Source organism: Glycine max, chromosome 13 (assembly GCF_000004515.6).
Source record: "Glycine max cultivar Williams 82 chromosome 13, Glycine_max_v4.0, whole genome shotgun sequence".
NCBI classification, from domain to species: domain Eukaryota; kingdom Viridiplantae; phylum Streptophyta; class Magnoliopsida; order Fabales; family Fabaceae; genus Glycine; species Glycine max.
This window is the reverse complement of record NC_038249.2, coordinates 23,691,511-23,713,145: the sequence shown is the minus strand read 5'-3', so window position 1 is coordinate 23,713,145 and position 21,635 is coordinate 23,691,511. Positions and strand designations below refer to the sequence as shown.

Sequence of the window (21,635 nt, the reverse complement as noted above, 5' to 3'; positions counted from 1 at the left end):
CAAGAACTTGAATGTCTCAACCTTCATTATATCTATAAACTTAAATTAATGGTGCTGTGTACTCAACTTGTAAAAGTAGATGCTTCCCCAGCTACTCGGACAACTTGTCATTCAGCAAAGGTTTTGAATTTGAAAATCAGATCATTTATTAAGTTATGGAAATTAAAACGAGAATTTAATTTACCTCATTTTATCAATAAATCTAAATTAATGATGTTATGAACACCACTTGTACAAGTTGATGCTGCATGTTGCAGTTTACTCCGACAATTTACCATCTTTTTTAATTTCTAAAAAATTAAATACAATAATTGTCTATAACGTAAAGTTTTTTTCAAAAATAATAAATATTTTTATCTTAAGAAAACAATAGTAGAGTAAAAAAAAAATAAGTTTTTAATTAATAACATAATATTTTCATATAATTATTTTTCACTCTCTTTTTCATTCATCCAAATAAGTGAAAAGAATTTTTTTTTCTTTTTTTTCTTCTTATTTTTATCCATCCAAATAACACATTTTTTCTATTATCTTTCTCTTTTAATTCTGTCCTTCTTTATTTCACTCTTAGAACATCCAACCCAACAACTCTTTTTAGGTACTTTAAAATGGGTCCATTTCTTTTTTATTCTTTTCAATTTAATCACTTTATAAACATTCAATCTCTCCAATCCAACACCTCTCTCTAAGTGCTTAAATAGACTCTGAAAAAGCTTAAATCCTTACATTTATTAATAAAATATATTTTTAAAAGAAATAAGCTTTGGTACTTAAATAAGTAACTATTGTTTTTTCTGTTTCCAGCCATACACGTGACTGCAATGGGAGTGTTAGATAAGCACCAATACTTGTTAAGCATTGTGCCAATTTAGAAACACAATGCAGTTGCCCTTAGTGTCTGTTTTGAAAAAAAATTCAATATATTTTTATTATATAGGAGTTTATGTTATAACCGAAAGCAAAGCGTAAACGAAATGAAAAACCTATGAATTTTATAATAAACTAGGTGTGGGCTCGTGCTGTTGCACGAATTTTAAGAAAATCAAAATTAAAAATTTTGTTAAGAAAAAAGTGGAAAAAAATAATTTTTATTGTCGAGCACCCAACAGTCCACACATGACAAGGTGCTGGACAATTTTTATAAGTATATAGATTAAAATATTTTGAAAAAACTTGGGATTCATCTGATCTAGCTTTTTTGTTGTCTCTTTCTTGTGGTATTCTTGTGTGGTCAATTATAAAGTTTTAATAATTTTTAAAATTAAATGTTATTATTAAATATTAATATTATTGTCATGCAGTATTATTTTAGTGGAAAAACACAGGAACAACACAAGGGACAGTAGAGAAGCTAAATTTAGGATTCATCTAATAGTTAGAAGTGCTTGTGAAATGGCACGTGGCATTTGTACACTCCGTCAACTCGAAAAATGGCAGTGGCATCAACATTTGATAAAACAAAACTTCATCTTCTCCTTTATATCCATGCAACCAGATGCCTTTAACCTCTCAAAACTATCTCCTTTAGCTGTTGTCCAGTGCCACTTGTGAGAAAAAACTACTGTGAGCAAGAGAGAAACCAAATTCGATTCTAATTTAAGAATGGGGAAGAAATTGTAAGCTTAGTTTGGTAATTTCTAATGTGTGTTTCCATTAATGTTGCTTTCAAATGGGGTTCCTAACTGATTCTCAAACACAATAACTTAGATGTTCCATGCTTAAAATTTCCTTCTTGATTAACATTAGATTGTGGTGCTCTGTTTTCTTGTTTGCTTTGTTGCGATTGTACTAAGAATTTGACATTCATTGATTAATTGAATACAAATGTAATTGTGAAAATGTGCATGCGATTTACTATGCCCTATTTGGGTTCATTTTGCACAACCATTGAGAGGGAGCCCGTGCTTTATAAAAGTTGGGTATAGGCCACGTAACTGTAGTCAGTCTTCTCTATTTTTATTTGATTTCGATGATGTTAGGAGGGGCCTAAAATGACCTAAATATACTCTTTTAAGTTAAAATGACAAAAACACTATATAAGATGAAATTGAATATTAAAAATAAGGTTAAACATATTTTTATAAAATGTGTTTAATTGGTTGGCCCAAAGGCTAAGCAGAGTTACCATCATTGATTGTGTTGGGAAGCTGCTTTGACCTAACTTTTGCAAAACTCTGTAAAGATTGTATGGTCCTTGAGAGACTCTTGTACATGTTGCAGTGCATAGAAAAAGAAAAAAAATGTAAGATTCTCATAACTGTTTGGATTTAGGGTTTATTTATTCGTTTTGGAGTTATGTGGGGTGTTCTTTTTTATACGTTGGTTTTTTAGTGATTTTCATCTTTGTTTGTACTTTTTTTGTCGTTAAGTGTTTGTGGGGTATGGGACACGATGTTTTTTTTTACATTTTTCCTTCAACTATTGCGAAAACAGTCTTGGGTTATTGGGTTGGGATTTTCAGGTCTTTGTTGGGTTCGGTAAACTACATGGGTACTTTTTCCATGATTGTTGTTTGATTCTGGTTGGGATTATGATGACAGGTATGGCGTTTTCAGTGGTCATCACACGGGTAAATTTCACGGTGATCTGCTGGATTTGCAATACAAGGATGGTGATGTTGATGCACATCACAAGTTGGATAACAAACAAGTGATCTTATATTGAGATTCTTGATATTGTTGATAAATTGGGGTACAAGGAAAACTTCAATTTGTGGTGGTCCGAGAATGTAGATATAAGACATGGAGTGAAAATACTGGTTGATGATAGCCATGCAATGTGTTTGGCTAACTATGCATAACTGTGAAGTGCATGTTTATATTGAACATACTGGACCTTCGAAACCAGTAGATTTTCGTTGTGGTTTAATTCGTAGCAGAACTGTGGAGGAGAAAGGGAAAGAAGTTGATGGTTTTGTGGTTGATAATGACCATGTTGTGGATGATTATGATGACTTGGGTGATAGTTGACAACTCAAGGGAAGAGATACACTTTGATGATAGTGAATAGGAGAGAGTTGAAGACCTAGATGATTGTTTTAATACACAACAAGAAGGAGTTGCAGAGAAAAAGTTGGTTAAAATGAAAAACCATCCTTATACAGAAAAAAACAAAAACAACGTGGCTGGTGTTGAATTTCATGGGGACAATGATGGAGACGTGAATGACCAAGGCAATACTGGTGATTTTGTGAATGATCAACCTAACGTGTAGACATTTATACCATGTGAGTGAAATGCATGATATAGATGATAATTACTCAAGTGAGGAGTTGATTAGTGATAATACTGATAGTGGAGAGGAAGACAACCCTAGACCAATATATGTGATGTATAGAAGTGAAGACGTGAGGAAGGAATTCCAATTTAAAGCTGATATGGAGTTCAAATCATTGAAAGAATTTAAGGCTGCCATTCAAGAACACTCAGCTCTAAATGGTAAGGAGGTCAAATGGGAAAAAATGATAAGGTTAGAGTGAGAGCAAACTGCAAGCAAAAGTGTGGGTTCACTATTTTAGCGAGCAAGGTTGGAGAGAAAATCACTTACAGAGTCAAGACTTGTTGAAGTAAGCACAGATGTGGCAGAGTATTTCATAACAAAAATGCTAACTCTCATTGGATAGCTAAAGTTATTGTTGAAAGGTTTAGGTCGGGTGATAAGATGACACTAAAAGATATTATGGAGTATATAAGGAGAAACTATGCCACTGGAATCACTAGGTCAAGGGCAAATCCACCCAGTAAAAATTATAACAATATGTCCTTACCTTCAGAGTGGACAAAACTTGGTGTAGAGGAAATAAACTAAAACAGTTGCATCGCGTTCAAAACAAAACAAGGCTAAAACTGTTTCTACTGAAATACAACAACCACCCAATAAGAAGGTAAAAACTTTGTTTACTCTTATTTTTTCATGATATTTATACCAAAAAATGTATTAAATTTTAATTTCAATTTTTCAGCAGAAAAAAAATTACAAACACAGACACCCCAACCCTCTACCCCTCATATTCCTGATTTTGCACAGAAAATGACTCCAGGCCGAGTGCTAAGCTATATGATGAAAAGAAACCATGGTTTGGTAAGTAAATGCAATTTTTAAGCATTCATAGTTTACTATTGAAGTGATTTTTTCTAATGTAAAAACATCTTGGCCTTAGGCCACAAAAGGAAAACAAAATACTCCTTTAACTCAGATGAGTGCAGCTGCAAATCCAACCAACAAAACTGCAGTAACAATCGAAGCTTCAACTCAAAAGCGTTCAACTGCAAATCCACCCAATAAAAATGCAGCAACAACTCAAACAATTTCAATTCTAGCCAAAAAAATTGTTGTTAATCGATTTGCATCAGGAACAAAATCACCAAAAATTGGAGAGAAAAAGGGGCAAAGAAGAATGTAAAATATGGAAAATAATGGCTACCTCCATCAACTCAGATGAGCTCAACTGGAAAATAGGGCTTGCAAAGTGGTTTTTTGGAAGCTGTAGGACAGCTTCAACTAGATATTTTGGACAACTAGTGTTTTATAATTGTTACTTGGATTGTCTTTGGACCGGCTTTTTGTATTTGGGAATCTTTTTAACTTTGATAGCACATAGGGTGACTTCAAGTTGGTTGGCATAAGTATTTTGAAGACTACTTTTGGATTCTAGTTTGGTTTTGGATGTTGCTAGATGCACCCAGCATTATTGCTGGTGCACCCAGCATCCTACGTGAAAAGGTAAAAATACCCCTGTGTATTTTAAAAATATTTTTGTGCACCCAGCTCATTTAGCTTGATCCGCGTATGCTATGACGTGATCCACATAGGGTTTTGTTGATCCGCAGAAGCTATATTTGATCCATAGATGATCCGCAAGAAGTTTGTGTCTTTATTTTTTTATTTTAGAAGGAGATTTTATTTTATTTTTGAATATGAACAACATAAAATTTGCACGAATTCAAACGTTAAATCATTCCAAACATAAAATAACATTACATTAACTTCAAGCAATATATTAACTTAAACAGAGTCAAAAGCTTTAGTCAATCGTCCGGCATATGGATATCCAACTAATGATTTTGCCAATTCATGATTATGAATCCCACAAATCAACTTTACCATCCAGCCTTATCCTCCAACCATTGGCTTGCCATGAAGCTTGAAGGGACACCCACAATTCCTAGTTCCAATTCTAACAAATTATTTCTTCCTACACTTATATTCGTCACTCCTTTCACAGCCAATTAACACAAACGAAGTCCTCTACTACCTGTGTTTGTGTCAGACCTTACCATCATCGTCACAAATCTATTTTCATAAGCAATGAATCGAGCCCACTGCAAAACATCATCTCGGTTGTCAAACACCTACAAACCAATCCTGATAATTTCAGTTTCCTACAATATATTCATTTTATTAAATCACTCACAATCATGAACATTATTACCTGAGAAGTATTGAACGCATCCGAACAATCAACATGTAGTTCATTCACACCACATTCTTCTTCATTTTCATCCGTATCAACTTCTTCAAGCATTATACCTTCATACATCCACTGATCTTCTTCCATCTTAACAATAAATCAAAAATTTTAACATAGACATACAACACATAATCGAACTACATATAACATACAAAACTATACATAATAACTCATTATTAGTAAAAAGCTAAAACCCTATTTCATTTTACACGTATAAACAATTCAAATAAAAAATGACAATACAAACAAAGTAATAATTTAAAAACAAGATTAAACTTTAAAATTTCAAAAAATAGAGCATGTTACGGATTAAGTTAATCTGTAAGTCTTTTATGAATCAAGTTGATCCATAACTATCAATTTGATCCGAAGCAATGAAATCTACATGCAGATCAAGTTGATCCGTAAACTTCTTGCGAATCAACTTGATCCGCGCGATCTGTCGTACACCAGAACGCACCCAACACTGTGTATCTCGTATGCCGCCGCCAACCATCGCAACACTGAACACCGGTACCTTCACCTTCACGGAACCTAACCGTTCATCGAACCAAACCGATTACAAGGAAACAAACAAAATACGGGGAAGCACTGCACACTGAAGAGAGAAAAGAAGGAGAGAATGCACAAATGGAAGCAGTGTCATTTTTAAAAGCTGGGTGCGGTAAATGGAAGCACTGTTAAGCACTTTTCATGGAAAAGGGAGAAAGAAGGAGTAACAGGGGCACTTTCGGAAATTTTAAAAGTTACTGGTGCACCAGCAATAATGCTAGGTGCACCTAGCAACTTCCTTTGGTTTTATGTGTAAGCACGAGACTACACATTGGTGCCTTTATGGCCACACTGGTGATAATTTATTTTAAGGAACTTACGTGTATACTAATTCGTTCTTGTTTTAGATAGATGGTTTGTTTTTTTGGAAGAGTGATAGATAGTATTATTGGTCTAGAAAAAAATTGCTCTATATATTAAAATTAAAACAAATTACATGTTCCACATTACATCTTAATGTTGTTTATAATTCATTATAGGGGAGGCAGTAACATTAGAAATAAAATTATTTTTAGAAAAAAAAAATGTAGTAAAATAATAAAGTGTAATTTATGCATTTTTGTTTTTTAAGAGAAGGGGGTGTATTTTAACGTAAGGGAAGACAATACCATATTCCTATCTTCCAATATGATGGAGAGTAAAGGATATTTTAAGTTGACAAAAAAAAGTCAGAAAATGTTTGGGTATGTTTACACACGTAAGAAGAAGAATAGTAATAATTTTGATAGGTAATATAATTTAACAAAAACGAGAGAAATGAAGAGTGTCGATTTGGGTATCCACTGTTGAGATGTGCATAAATCACAACTCATAAAGGTTACGGCCATTGATCATTCAACAGGTAATCGCTATAAAGTTAAAGGCCGAAAGCAACAATAGTTTCTCGAAACAACTCTAGTTTTTAACATATAGACCTTGGAAACTTAATGCAAGCATTGAAACAACTCTGGTACTAATAATTGGAATGCTGCCCCAGCGGCAGGCATCAAAACCTTAAAATTTCAATACAAGTAACTGTCCTAAAAAATGCAACTTGAAACCAATTCTAACCTAAACTTTGATCGCATACTTTCTTAGTGGAAAGTACAGCTCCTTCTTCTTCTCACGTTCCGTCTTCAAAGACACCTGCACAAACCAAGACGGTGGTTGTAAGATAAAGCACAATTGGATAATACCAAACCAGGGATTCAAGATCAATCAAATCCAAAACTATTCAAACTGAGACACTTATGCTGTAGGAACATGGTTCCTATTAAAAAGTGCCAAATCAATAAATGTCATTTCTTTTATTAAAAAATCATGGTTAAAATTTTTCATGAGATAAAAAATATCATCGGAATAAGATAAAGATAATTATATTCGAGATGGATAGTATTACTACGAGCAAAAGACACTTATGCTGGAGTGGAATAGTACCACTACGAACGAGTAAGGTGAAAGACAATTTTGTTCAATTGGAATAGTGCCACCATGGGCAAAGACAATTCTGTTCGAGTGAGATACTATCATTGGGAGCGAAAGACAATTCTACTCAAATGAGATAGCACTACTATGAGCAGAAGAAAATTCTGCACAAGTGGGAGGTTTTAAAAGACACATGAGACTGTGAGTTGGATTGCAATATCAAGATTTTTTAAATGTCCACAATGGTGATATCAACAAAAGCAAAAAAAGCGCAACGAACAATGACCTATATTTAAAATCTTAAAAATGTGTTTAGATGGGAGAATTTAAAATTTAAATTCTAAGAATTTTAAATACTTCAATTGAAATTCTTTTATTTTCAAAATTTAATGTTTGAATAAAAAAAAATTAAGTTAAAAATTTTCAACATTTTAAGAATTTCAGAAACTTTAAAGTAAAAGAGATGATAAAAATTAATAAGAAAATACACAAAGGTTTTAGAAGATTATTTTATAAAAAAAAAATTTAATTTTTCATTTTTTAGAATTTCTCATCTTTTAGAAAGAAATTGAAATTTTACATTTTAAGTTGTTTAAAAAATTCTGTTTTAAAATTTAAAAAAAAAAATCTAAATAATGAATTCTAGATTACAAAAATTTAAATTTTCAGATAAATTACTTTACTCGGTCAAAATCCTCTATCCAAACATATTTAAGTATAATAATAACACGATCGGGTGGTAAAAATCTCACTAAAAGTATTTAAAACAATTATTTATTTAGAATTCAAACTCGAAACTATTAAATTGGAACAACTCGTGTCAGTTGTTTATCTATCTAAATGGTAGTAATCACAATTTACTTTAGTGGTAACATTAAATAATAAAAAAATGACAAAAAATTTAAATTACTCGCCAAATCAATTAATAACCAAACAAAAGAATTGTGCGAAAAGAGAATGAAACCTGGTGTTTGGTAAGGCGTCTGCGAATGGCGCGGGTCTTCTTGGGACGGAGGTCAAGGGGCAAATACTTCTTCTTCTTGTAAGCCTCTCTCAGCGCCGCTTTCTGCTTCTGGGAAATAACCGTCAAAACCTGCGCTATCGATAGCCTCACCACCTTACTGCAAAAAAAAAAAAACAATTAAAACGCCGTTTCGTTTCGTTCACAAAACGCGATTCCCGCATACTAATAATAATAATCAGGACAAACAAACACTGAGAAAATGTTGGAAGTGAGTTGGTACATTTTGGAGAGCTTGTTTGGGGCGCCGCCGGTAACCTTGGCGACGCGGAGCAGGGCTAGCTCCGCCTTGAGATCCTTGAGCTGGTTCAGTAGCTCCGCCTTCGTCTTATTCCTCAACTCGTACACCTTTATCCTCGCTTCAGTGTCGTCAAAATTTTAATTCATTCAGATCACACGTAAAAAAAATGGAACAGTTTTGAATGTTGGTTAAAATAAATGTCTTTGTCTTTGTCTTACCCATTTTTCTAGATCAACGCGCAGCTCTGCAACGACTCCGAAACCCTAATATCGGTGGCACAATGTTAACGACGATCCCTTATATACGATGGTTGAGAAGTTCTTTTTTTTTTTTTTTCTCTCCTGATAATTGGGTTCGGTTTTTGTTTTGTGTTTATGGAGGACTAGTGGCCCAGCATGGGTTGGGCCATCATATGGGTATGGGCTCTCTAGTCAGTGTTTCTCTCCTTTGGGCTTAACATGTACTGATAATAGCTTTGATTTTGAAAGAATTAACGTAAAGAAAGAACGATTTTTGAAAGATTGGTTTATATTTTAAAATAATATTCTAAAAGTGAATTTGGAAAAGTTAATTTTTTATAGATGAAAATTTCAAATTATTTTTAAAATATAAATACATTTTATGATTTATGTGCTTGAAATAATATTATTGAACAAGAAAGTTATTTCTTTTACAAAACTAATTTCATTCACTCTATAGTTAATTTTAAATAAATCAATCAATCAAAAGTTAACTTCTAAAGCAAAAGTGTTGAGAACAGTGAAAATCAAATCTCCTTAACACAAAAGTTGGGAGTAGGAACAGGTAGAACACGTTCTTCTTATTCTTGAATATCTTCAGCTATATAAGTTATATTCTTTCGGTTTTGCATTATATTCTCTTTAATCATATTGTTACATGAATCCAAAAATGCGATTTATTATTTATATTTATCATTTTTTAAAAATATATATGAATAATATTAAGAATTGAATTTTCATATAAAACTAATGTAAAAAAATTTACATCATTGATTAATTGAAATTTACTTTTTTTTACCATGTTATAAACTTATCTATTGCACAGTATCACTAGGGGAAGCAAGTTTCTTAATGAAGTCCTCCTACTCTCGGGTGGCATAAAGTGAATGTCGATGGCATGTACCGGACTCGTTTTGGGGGTGTATTTCGATTATTCTGTTGCAGTTTTTATGGGTATTATAAAAGGTAAAGTTCCACATTATTTAAAATAATCTTACTTACAAGAGCTTATAAAATACTAGTAAATTCTAAAGATAAAGTAATTAATAAAAGATAAAAGTCTCATGTGCATGATTTTGAACCATATGAATTTCTCATAATACAAATCCATCGATTTGCCTTCCTGCACTTTTGCTTTCCGATGTAGCTGACCTTGCCTTTTAAGGTTATTTTTGTTGTTTTGGGCTTTTAACTCCTTCCAAGTAGAAAAAAGATACTTTATCTTTTTTTGGTAAGTAAAAAAAATACTTATCTATCAACTTTAACTATCAGTAGTTTTTATCAAAATATCCATCTACTACTCCTTCTTAAACCAATAAATATAAAAAAAAATGAAGTGATACAAAATGAAAAAAAAAACTTAAACTACAATTCTAACTACCATAATTATCTTTAAAATATAATCTTTTTAAGGTAATAAAATTCAAAAGATATTATTGAAAAACAAAAACAGCCTAATTCGAATTCAAAATATCAATTAAAAACGTGATTATCAATAAATTGGTATGAGTAATTTTAAATTTGATTATCTTAAGTAAAATATCAGTTTTGAATCATATAAAAAAATATGATTAAAAGAATTTTTTTATTGAAAGTAATCATTCGAATTTCTTAATAGATAATAATATAAAAAAATCAATTAAAAAGATTTAAAATTTGTTAATAGTTGACTACAAGCATTAATTAAAAAGTGTACCCTATTCTTTGTGTTCCAAATATGGTAATATCTCACGATCCTTTTTATGAGAAAAAATAACAATTTCATTTAGCATTGAAAAACACAAACGCTACTTTTTGCCTTAACCATGATAACAAGCTCTCTGGTAGACTATGGAGTATGGAAGAGGCAGGCTGCAGACAGGGCAATATGAAACTTGAAATTCTGAAGCTTCTCATCATCTCCTCCTTCATATCCCCTAAAAAAAATTCAAGAGAGTTCCAACATCATCTCCTCTACCTTAATTTTTCTCTCATTTTCCCTAGCACTCTCAATGGAGACCCTTTTGATCATCAGCTCAAATCCTTCCCAAAAACTCCTTTACAAAGAGCTAGCTAACATCATTGAAAAGCTGTCGAGGCACATGACAAAAGCTTCATTGGATCATTTTTTCCTTTCAAACCGCAAAGTCTTTCAACATGCACTAGAAAACAGTCTTTTTATATCGATTCTTTTACCCATTTTACATCAGTTATACATCGTAGTAGACGATATTAAAAGTCATGCATCTTACAATTATATGACCGATGTTGAAAATCACACGTTCTTTTACTCATATGAGTTTTTATTTTCGTTTGCTTCTTTTTTTTTTAAGATGTATTTCTATTTTGTAAAATTAATGTTAGTGTTTTTTTTTTTTTTACCAGATACATTTTCTACTACAATGTTTTGGTATTGTTTTCCTTTCTTTTCTTTGATTCCTCTATGTTAAAGTTCGTTTATTTAAAATTTAAAATAAATTATTATATTGTTCATTCTGTGATGTATATATTTTTTTTTCACAGAATTTAGTCTCGCACGGAAGGAATCGTAGATTGAAGAATTTCGTTGAGCCTACACGAGAAAGAAGGTAAGGATTTTTTACATATGGTTTGATTTTGTTTTAGTCTATTAGTTTTGTAAGCTATGTTTTTTTAATGTGTTGCAGCAAGGAAAAAAAATTCAAATAATAATGGGTGAGACAGCTACAACGATTTTTAAGGTTTAGTCCATTTATTTTTAAGATTCTGTAAGAATCTCATGAAATATGAAGGTGATACGACCAGGATGATGTGGCCAAAAACATAGAAACAAGAAGTTGGATAACTTAACACATTTTTAGCATCCAAGGTATACTTTTTAAGGATCTCATTGAAAGTTTTTTTAAGCATGGAAACCTGCACTTAATAATGTTGTTAGCATTTGTTTTCAATCGGACGCATAAATATGTTTTTCATTTTCTCTATTGTTATTTTTTTCTATTATAGTTCTTACTGCCACTTCAAGGGCTTTGAGTATATGATTCATAAACAAAAGGTAATTTTTCTTTTGACACAATTTTTAGGCCAAAGTTATAGGGGTTGTAATTTTTCTTAATATACTTTGTAGAATTTGAGTACAAGTTAGAAATGAGATTTTTGCTTGCGCATGCTGGTGTCCCGATGGTAACTCATGCAAGTTCAGAGGTTCAAATTAATCCCACTATCTATACTCATTAATTTATATTATGGAATGATATAGTAATCATTGTTATTTATACAAAACTGTAATTGTAAGAATAAGGTGGGCACCAAAGGTGAAATTCTTTCTCTTCTATGATGTGTGTCATGATTTGCTATATATGTTTTTGTATAGTATTTTGATCTTTAAGTGTTCTCTCTTGGGGAAGTTATTATCTCTCTAAGAATGCATTAGTTCAAGCTTTACCTATAAATAATTAATTCGTATTTACAAAAAGGTAAGTATATGAGAGGAATTAGAAAGAATTTAAAATTTGAAATTGATTAAAATGTGTTTTTTTTCTCCTAAATAAATATAAAAAAATTGGGTCTATTTATCATTCTTACAAGACTGAAATATGTCAAATTTTGACCCAGATTTAGGTTTGAGTAACCTGAACCTGATTGTATGTGTATGGTAATGTGTATGATGATGTAGAAACGATCATACTTTTCAACTTTTTTATATTACTTAAAAATATAACCAATGTAAATATTCCTTTGAAATACCCACATCAGGCACGATGACACTAACAATCAAGCTTCGAAATCACATAGGAACATCAACCAAACCACACGGCACAACATTTACAGAAACAAAATCATTTAATTAAACTATATTTTATATAATTAACCTTCTTCTCAAAGTGTGTGTTTTTATCTTCTCTGATTGAGTTTCTTTTTACACCTCAATCAGAATTTTGTAAAGTTTGTTTTTATCCTCAATCAGAGTTTCCTTTTATCTTCTCAAAGGTTATGAAGATGAAGCCCCATTGATTGTGCTGACTGGATGACAAAGCATGAAGCTTCTTCTCTTGCTCCCCTTTATGTTTGGGACTAATCTCCTCCTACTCTAAGTTCTCTGATTCTTGCAAATGCCTTGGGTATTTTGTATCTTTGAACTTAGCTTTCTATTTTCTCCCTTTGCTTTGTTTCTTTAGTTTCATTTCAGAACAAAAATGCATGCATCAAGGTAGTTTTCTTTGCTTTGTTCCATGATCATAATCGTACAATGCATCAAAACGCATGAATGGGTTTAATCCACAGAAAGCTGCTAAATAAATTCTGGATTAGTTGGTATAAAGTAGCACATAACTTTGTATTATTTTGCAGATTTTTATTCCCTGAGGATTCATCTTGAAATTATGTTACAGCGTGTTGAAGAGATTAGAGAATCAAAAGGTGAATTCCCTGAGGATACTATTGACAGGTAGACAATTTGCTATATTAATCTCTGGTGCAAGAAGGTTCAACTTAGAATTTTAAGTGTAGTACATTGGAGAATCCCAAAATTCACCTCATTCTGTATGTGTTTGATCTAAAAAAAGTAAATGCTACCTGAATAATTAGAGAAAGGTAAAAATTATTCTCCTTTATTATTATTAGTAACATTTTTGGAAGTTACGGAAAGAAAACAAGTTGAAAAAATTCTTCTCCTTTATTAAAAGTTCTTTCACTTTGAGATTTTCTTTGTTATAATAAATTTATTTTTCTCCTACTTAGAGTCTTCAAACTTAAATGTTTCTTTTATCTAATCATACTAGAAAAGTGCTTACTAGAACTTATTTCAATTTCAAATTGGTCATTAAACTGTTTGTATCTGATCCCAAATTTTATTACCCTTATTTTCGTCATATGATGTAATGGAAGAAGGGGCACTAGAGAAAGAATAATTATGTATCAAAGGGTTATGTGGCTATCAATTTTAAATGTCTACTCTAAATAGCACTTGCAAAAACAAAGAGAAACAAGTTAAATATAAGGATATGATATGATTAGAAGAAAAATTATACATGGCAAATAGGGGTGGGAATGAGTCGAGTCAAACTAAGCTCGGCTTGAGTTGAATACGTAAGGTTTGAGTTTGGCTCATTAGATGTGATAGGCTTTTTTGAAAGGCTCGGCTCAGCTCACATAAAAACCTGGCTTGGCCTACGAACCTATTTAAAAGTCTGTCTAAAGACGCCTTTAATCAATTGATTGTTTTAAAACTTAGTGAAATACTAACTAAAAAAAGAAACTTATAAAATTTCATATAAGTAACGTACAAATCCAAAAATAATTGATAAACAAAATCATATTGAATTTAAGTTATTAAAACACAAAGTATATCAAAAGAAAATGAAAAAAGAGAGCATAATATTAAAAAATATATAAATTAGAGATGATTTATATTAATATAGCCAAATAAAAATATTTAAATTGCCTAAAAATGTCTTTAAAAACATTCTTTACTTTTGAAGTATTATTCTAGTTGCATTATCCTTTTAACTTAGAGTTTTTTATTTTTGAAGATTTTCTACATGCGAGTGAATTCTCTAAGCATTTTATGTCACTTCATATCATTTGTAATGTCATAAAAATGTTATAGATAATAGTTATTATTAGTATTATTATTATTACTTAAACAAACCGACTTGTCAAGTTTAACAAACTTTTTTTATAGTTTGACTTTGATCTTTTTATCTAGAAAACTGCCTTAGATAGACCGAACCATAGACCCTAAACAAGCGGTTTGACTCATTTCCATGTCTAATGACAAATTACTATCCGATTTTATCAATACCATTTAGATAATATTTTCCTTCTTTTTTGTTACTTCCATCACACGATATACTTGCCAATAAATAACAATGTTTATTGAATAAAAAGAATTAGTTATAAATGCTCCCCAAATCAAATGCGTCTCAATCATTTTCTTTGCCGTGGTTAGTGGCAACAGTATTTAAACAGATAAATAATTGATTTGGAAACATACTCATCCTTAAATTATTTTTTTATGTCCTAACAAACACACAATAAAAATGTTCAAGTATAACACGTGATAATAATCAGATGTGATATTTTTATTAAAGGTGTCATATAGGCATAAATTTTAATATTAATGAGGTTGGACTAATGGCAGGACCAATATATTATATTTTTTACACATTGATTAAATTTGATTTTTTTGTGAATTAATTTGTCAGTCTAAATCGAATATTTATCCTTTAAAACAATAAAGTTTAATCTTTTCTATAAAACATGAAGAATTTTTTTACTTAACTCATAAAATAAAAAATTTACCGTAATTATTGGTTTAAAGTTTCAATTAGTTGGAAGAAATTATGTTCTATTATTATAATAATTTTAATATAAAAACATTATCCTCTTAATTACTATATTCTGAGTTAACTAATTTAATTAATTTTTATTTTACCTAATTAAATTTTTAATTTCTCTAGAGTAATTACTTTTCATTTAATTAGATTAGATTAGATGCCATAAATTAAATTTCAATTCAAAAATTTGTTTCGATTTTTTCACATGACCCAATCGTATTAATATTTGACATCAAATTGCCTTTAGCAATAATTTTAATTTTACTCTTATTAATATTTAACACAAAATTATATTAAGAGCACTTTACTTATATATGTCATATCGATAATTGATTTCATACCAAATTATTACATATTATTCCTAATTAGTAAATATTATTAGTTAAAAAAAAAAGTCCGTGCGTTGCTCGGTAATAAAACTAGTATATAAATGATACTAAGATATCCTCTTTTAACTATGTTAGTTAGATCTTCTTTTTAGTTATTTTTTTTAATAAGATTTGAATTTGAGATCTTTTTTATTGATTAATGCTCAGCTTTACTTTTATGATCAAAATGTTAAGTAAAAAATATTTTATATTTGAATTTTAAATGACTTATTATGAAAAAAATCAACAATTTTATCACAGATTATTATTTATAAGTAGATGAATGTGTAATAAATCACTATAGTGAAAATTTATTCCTGATAATTTAAAATACGTTAATTATTATACTCTAAAAAAATAATTATTATAAAATTTACAAATTTATCTTAATGTGGATATGATTATAAAATTCACAAACTTAATTTAATGAGATTACATGATCTACTACTAACTTTGTAAGCCTTAGAGAATCTGATAAATATAATCAAGACACAAAAGAAAATATATTTTTATTAAAAAGATAAAAATATCTCATAAAACTAGAAGTTATTATCATAGAATTTTTTTTTGAATTTATCTTTTATAAAATGAGATCATAGTTTAGGTAAAGTAACTTTAATCTAATCTATATTTTGATACCTGCTATATACTTAAATATGAGAGTGTGTTTTCGTAGACAAACCTTTTACGGAGGGAACACAAGTGTGAGAGAAAGTTCTCACAAATTTGATAACGACAAATAACACAGTAGACAAAATCTTCACACCCTGAGCTTAATTAAATTATATTTATTAATAATAAACTTTGAAGTTTTAGGAGGAAGTTAATTACTAATTACTACACAAGGGATTATAAGTGAGCACTCACCAATCATTTGACTCACGTAATAAACAAACATGGATTGATATAGAAAAAGTGGCATCCATGGCGGGGCCGAGTTACCTTCAATTCCAGGCTTTGTGTTGAATTTCCTTATAACAATCAAATCACCCTCACACACAGTGCATCTGACAATAACAACATTGGGTGAATCGGTGGTAAGGTAACAAAAAACAAAAGGCGCGGTTGTGTTGTGTGTTCCTTTTTAATTTAACCTCGAAAGGATGAAACAGCTCCACAAGCAAACGAGTCTGAATCACCGGAGGGAGGAAGAGATGCTGGGGAGCAGCGAGACCTCACCATACTCCCCCAAATCCATCAAGCACACCAGATCCCTCCCCAGATCCATCAACTACCTCCTCCGCGAGCAGCGCCTCTTGTTCATCCTCGTCGGCATCCTCATCGGCTCCACCTTCTTCATCATCCAGCCCACTCTCTCCCGCTTGGGCCCACCCGAGCCGGTCCACACCTTCCTTCCCCGAACCGGGCTTGCCCGGTTCGCCGGCCCCGGGCCCCGCACGGGCCGCGTTCCTGTCGGGATCGGCGGGAGAAGGCAGAGGATCGTCGTCACCGGCGGCGCGGGCTTCGTCGGGAGCCACCTCGTCGACAAGCTCATCGCGCGCGGCGACGACGTCATTGTCATCGACAATTTCTTCACCGGAAGAAAAGAGAACCTGGTGCACCTGTTCGGGAACCCTAGGTTCGAGCTCATCCGACACGACGTCGTTGAGCCGATTCTGCTGGAGGTGGATCAGATCTATCACCTCGCGTGTCCCGCGTCGCCGGTGCACTACAAATACAACCCCGTCAAGACCATCATATCCTTGTCTCGATGTTCTAACTCTAACTCAGCGTTTTTTTTAAGTTCTAATAACTCTTTTTTCGTAATTTTTATTTTGCGTTGAGTTCTGTGATCCTTAATTATTAGTTTACAAGACGAATGTGATGGGCACGCTTAACATGCTTGGCCTTGCGAAGCGAATTGGGGCTAGGTTTCTGCTTACTAGTACTAGTGAGGTTTACGGTGATCCGCTGGAGCATCCTCAGAAGGAGACTTACTGGGGAAATGTCAATCCAATTGGTGAGTGAGTGAATGGACCAAGCTTTTATGTTTTTAACATAAATAACTTGCCTTTTTCGTTGCTGGTTTGGTTTGTTGAGATTTTGGTTTGGTGATATCAGGTGAGAGGAGCTGTTACGATGAAGGGAAGCGGACTGCGGAGACATTGGCCATGGATTATCATCGAGGAGCTGGTGTTGAGGTAGGTCATGTGTTTGTTGAATTGATCGGAGCTAGTTTGGATTGTTTGTCTTGGTGTATTCTATGTTGTTGGATGATAAGTTTAGTGTAGTGTTATGATATTGTACCGTTTTGATACTTGGTCATTCTTTGCTTTGTGTTGTATGATCTGAGAACAGGATTACATGTCATTTAACAGATATCATTTTTATTTCCCTTCCTCATTTTTAATTGATTTTACTAGTCAAGTTGTTAAATTATCCTTACATTTTTCTTTTACAATTTTTTTCCCTGGAAATTGAAGCATAATGTAGTTTTTGAGGACTTGGTCGGCTGCCCTTGGATTCACTGAACATATTAAGCTTTCACATATGTATCTGTTATGGTCAGTTGTCCATTTTTAATCTGAAGTGTAAAACACGGCCACATGTATGAGTTGCTGAATGCTGAAGATTCAGTATCCATCTATCTCTTATCAGTGAGAAGTTTTGACTGACTGAATGTTTGCAAAGATTCAGATCAGACAATTATAATTTTATATCTTGCTGGAAATAACAACTTCCATGAGAGTAAAACAGTTCTTTCTATAGGATATGAGTTGGTTAATACATATTTCACTTCCTTAATGTTGGATTCTGTTTAAGATCTGATTTTGGTATTTACCACTACATTTTTTTTAACAGAATACCTATATGTTTTGGGTCATGTGTACTTTGATTAACCAGTTATTGTTTTTACTTTGTGTTGCTCCCCCACTTACCTATTTAGTTTAAAACATTGAAAGCTGGTGCAATTAATTTTGAGGTTGCAGTGGTGTATCAACTAGAGTTGACTGGAAGATATGATGTTAGTGCAAGTCAGAGCAGTTAGGCAAGTTTGACAGGAAGATATGATGTTAGTTATGGCATCATTTTTACATTTAATAATAAACCAGGACAAAGCATAGTTATCAGTAGTGGCAAATAGGCAACACTACAGTGCTGTAGCTGAGTGGAGTTCCTGCTGCCTGCTGCCTGCTGCAGGGAACTCATAGTATATCATTTTTGCATTGCACAAATAGTGGCTGAATAGCAACCAAATAGTGGAGGATAGCACCATTATTCCCTGTCTACATCCAAACCTTTCATTTTTCTGCCAAACTTTGATAGCCCACAGATATCCCAGCCAAACTCCCCCCTTTTCTGGCCAAGCTCGCGTCCAACCCCTGTTTTGCAGTTCAAGAAACAGAATAGAGATAACAGGCCTGAGCTGCTGCAATGTAACTGTGGCATATACGAGATGTCTTTGTTTTTTCATGTAGTGTATTTTTCACTCATCATAGTTCCTCTTCCTCACATTCCACTTGTCACAACCCTCTATTTTTCTATAAATTCCATCATCTTGCTATTTTTCTTTTAACTTCATTTTTGTGTTCTTATTTCTCTCACTGTAAATTATAGCTCAAGCTAATTGTATATATTTGTTAGACTGATTTTTTTTTTATTAATGTTATTCCTACAATAAGTTTTTGCAATAATTTATATACACTTTTTATTTCTCTCTTTCTCTACTACTTCACTTATCTTGTCCAACACCTCTCTCTCTCCCCTTCCTATCTCTCTCCTATGTGCATAAATCGTTTTAAAGCTTTTTTGTACAAATAGCATTAGTCTTGAGTCTTGATTATTAATTATGAATATATTTTGAAATTTGGATAGTTTTCTATATTTAAGCATTTAGTGTGTGTGGTATAGCTCACAGATTATTTATCTTGTATTTATAATGTTCAATATAGTGATCATCCCACAATTTGCTGTCCTGCTATAGTGGTTTTGAGATTGGTTGCTTTGTGCTGCTATTGGAATTGATAACTATAGCAGAAATATGTATTTACAGTTAGCTTTTGATTTGTTTAGTTGTTTACTTCTCTGCACTTTTTTCCCAAGAATAACTATATAAACAATTAAAGGTTCAAACCAAAATAGACTCGGATAAATTTTATTTTTTTGTGTGTGAATACATACTAAAACTAACCGTTTTCATTTTCAGCCTATTGGTTGCTGACAATGCATATTCCTTAATGAAATTTCATTAAGATTGATCATTTGTTGTATATGTTGGATTTGAAAGACTTTTAATTCAATGTATGCCTATATGCATAACAAATTCTTGACAGAGAAAAATTAGTAGTTAATCACACATAAGTGAAATTTAAACTACCTATGGTAAATTTTGCAAATTAAATGCTATTGAGACTGATCTGGTGTGATGGTTTATAGGTTCGTATTGCTCGAATTTTCAATACATATGGACCCCGCATGTGTTTGGATGATGGGCGTGTCGTTAGCAATTTTGTTGCACAGGTTTGATTTTCTTGTCCTTATTTTTTTTGTCATTATTGTGGAGAGGAACTTGTGTTCTTATACTATATATTTATTTATGTTTGCAGGCTATTCGTAAACAACCATTGACTGTATATGGTGATGGGAAGCAAACAAGAAGTTTCCAATATGTCTCTGATTTGGTATATAGCTAATATGTCATTATTATTATTATTATTATTATTATTGTTGTTGTTGTTGTTTTGAAACCTTATATTTCACTGAATCCCTCCTCCATTACTATAGACAAGTTTTAAATAATGATAAACATATTTGAGTTTTTTTTTTGTTTTTTGTTTATTTAGGGGAGGGGGTTGGGGGAACGGGTTGTGAAAATTGTATCTTAAAAAGTAACTCAATGTTTTCTAAAACACTCAACTAGCTTGTCCAACCTAATTTTCATATGAGCTTTTTTCTTGGGTGAAATCCAATATCATTCAAATGGAAATGGACTTTTAGAGAGTTACTAAGAGTGTACTTAAAGCTTAAGAGAAATAGCTGTTTTCGAAGGTTAAATGAAATTATTTTATCTTTACTTATAAGTCGACTGACCTATTGTGAGAAAGTATTTTTTGCTATTGATTTAGAATGGAAAGATTTTTGAATTGGACAAGTTAAAATTTAAGAATGAAGGACTTTTTATGTCTACAATTTGATATGAATCAGTACAGAATTGATCGGATGCAATATTGAACTAAATTTCTTTTCCAATTCACAGGTTAATGGGCTGGTGGCTTTGATGGAAAGCGAACATGTGGGACCTTTCAACCTGGGTAACCCTGGGGAGTTTACCATGTTAGAGCTTGCTCAGGTATCTTAGTCTTCTTTTCTACTCTCACTATCGTTTCTTCCTTGTTTTGGTTTACAGTTATGCCTTTTCCTTATTTCTGTCAGAATATGCTGTGGTGCATGTGTATTTTATTTTTATTCATTCCTTAATCAATAGCCTAAGATATAGTAAATTATTTGTGCCTTTTACACAGTAAGGGCAAACTTTTGGTAGTGGAGTGAGATTGAAGTTACTTTATTATGGATCCTATCATTGTCATCTTTTCATATATAAACACGCAGGTTGTAAAAGAAACAATTGATTCAAGTGCTACAATAGAATACAAACCAAATACTGCTGATGATCCACACATGAGGAAGCCAGATATTAGCAAAGCGAAGGAACTGCTGAACTGGGAGCCAAAAATCCCACTGAGAGAAGGGTTGCCTCTTATGGTTAATGATTTCCGAAATCGGATTCTGAATGAAGACGAAGGAAAAGGGATGAAATAAGCATAATAGCAAACCCTGTATGTATATGGAGATGAGCCTGTCTCCTTCATTTTTTGTTCTAATTTGCGGTCAGCATCAACAGAAAAATTCTGGTAACACGTCAAGATATATCTACTGCTGGCCTTTTACATTTAATCATTTATGCTTGCTTAGCACACAATTGATGTATTTGTTAAATTTTGAAAGAATTCTTTTCAGTAGTTTTTCTTGTCTATTGTATCGATAAAAGTTGTAGTATTTGATATTTGGATTCTGGTATCATGAGAATATATTTTTTTAAAATA

General features: G+C 32.1%; 2 protein-coding genes and 1 long non-coding RNA gene across 3 annotated transcripts; 1 reads left to right on the top strand and 2 right to left on the bottom strand.

The window, feature by feature from the left end:
• Nucleotides 1-4,076: 4,076 nt before the first annotated feature.
• Nucleotides 4,077-4,548, bottom strand: LOC106795508 (uncharacterized). Its single transcript, XR_001384190.2, has 2 exons — nucleotides 4,424-4,548; nucleotides 4,077-4,315 (listed from the first exon to the last, which is right to left on the bottom strand). It is a non-coding gene; the product is annotated as an uncharacterized lncRNA (long non-coding RNA).
• A 2,249-nt stretch (nucleotides 4,549-6,797) lies between these two features.
• Nucleotides 6,798-8,945, bottom strand: LOC100306624 (uncharacterized). The gene is given in 4 exon segments (NM_001250796.2): nucleotides 6,798-7,147; nucleotides 8,391-8,547; nucleotides 8,671-8,806; nucleotides 8,907-8,945. Coding segments are annotated over 4 exon segments (372 nt in total). The 5' UTR covers nucleotides 8,911-8,945; the 3' UTR covers nucleotides 6,798-7,072.
• A 7,519-nt stretch (nucleotides 8,946-16,464) lies between these two features.
• On the top strand, nucleotides 16,465-21,635 carry LOC100813832 (UDP-glucuronic acid decarboxylase 1). Its single transcript, XM_003542426.5, has 7 exons — nucleotides 16,465-17,288; nucleotides 17,404-17,551; nucleotides 17,653-17,732; nucleotides 19,969-20,052; nucleotides 20,139-20,213; nucleotides 20,789-20,881; nucleotides 21,142-21,635. The coding sequence occupies exons 1-7, from the start codon at nucleotides 16,695-16,697 to the stop codon at nucleotides 21,349-21,351; spliced, it is 1,284 nt and encodes a 427-aa protein (XP_003542474.1). The 5' UTR covers nucleotides 16,465-16,694; the 3' UTR covers nucleotides 21,352-21,635.

Excerpts from the sequence above, each read along its gene's own strand:
- LOC100813832 (XM_003542426.5), top strand. The coding sequence starts at position 16,695 with ATGAAACAGCTCCACAAGCAAACGAGTCTGAATCACCGGAGGGAGGAA. Across the intron at positions 17,733-19,968 it reads ATCGAGGAGCTGGTGTTGAG|GTTCGTATTGCTCGAATTTT; the intron begins GTAGGTCATGTG and ends GATGGTTTATAG. Across the intron at positions 20,214-20,788 it reads TCCAATATGTCTCTGATTTG|GTTAATGGGCTGGTGGCTTT; the intron begins GTATATAGCTAA and ends TCCAATTCACAG.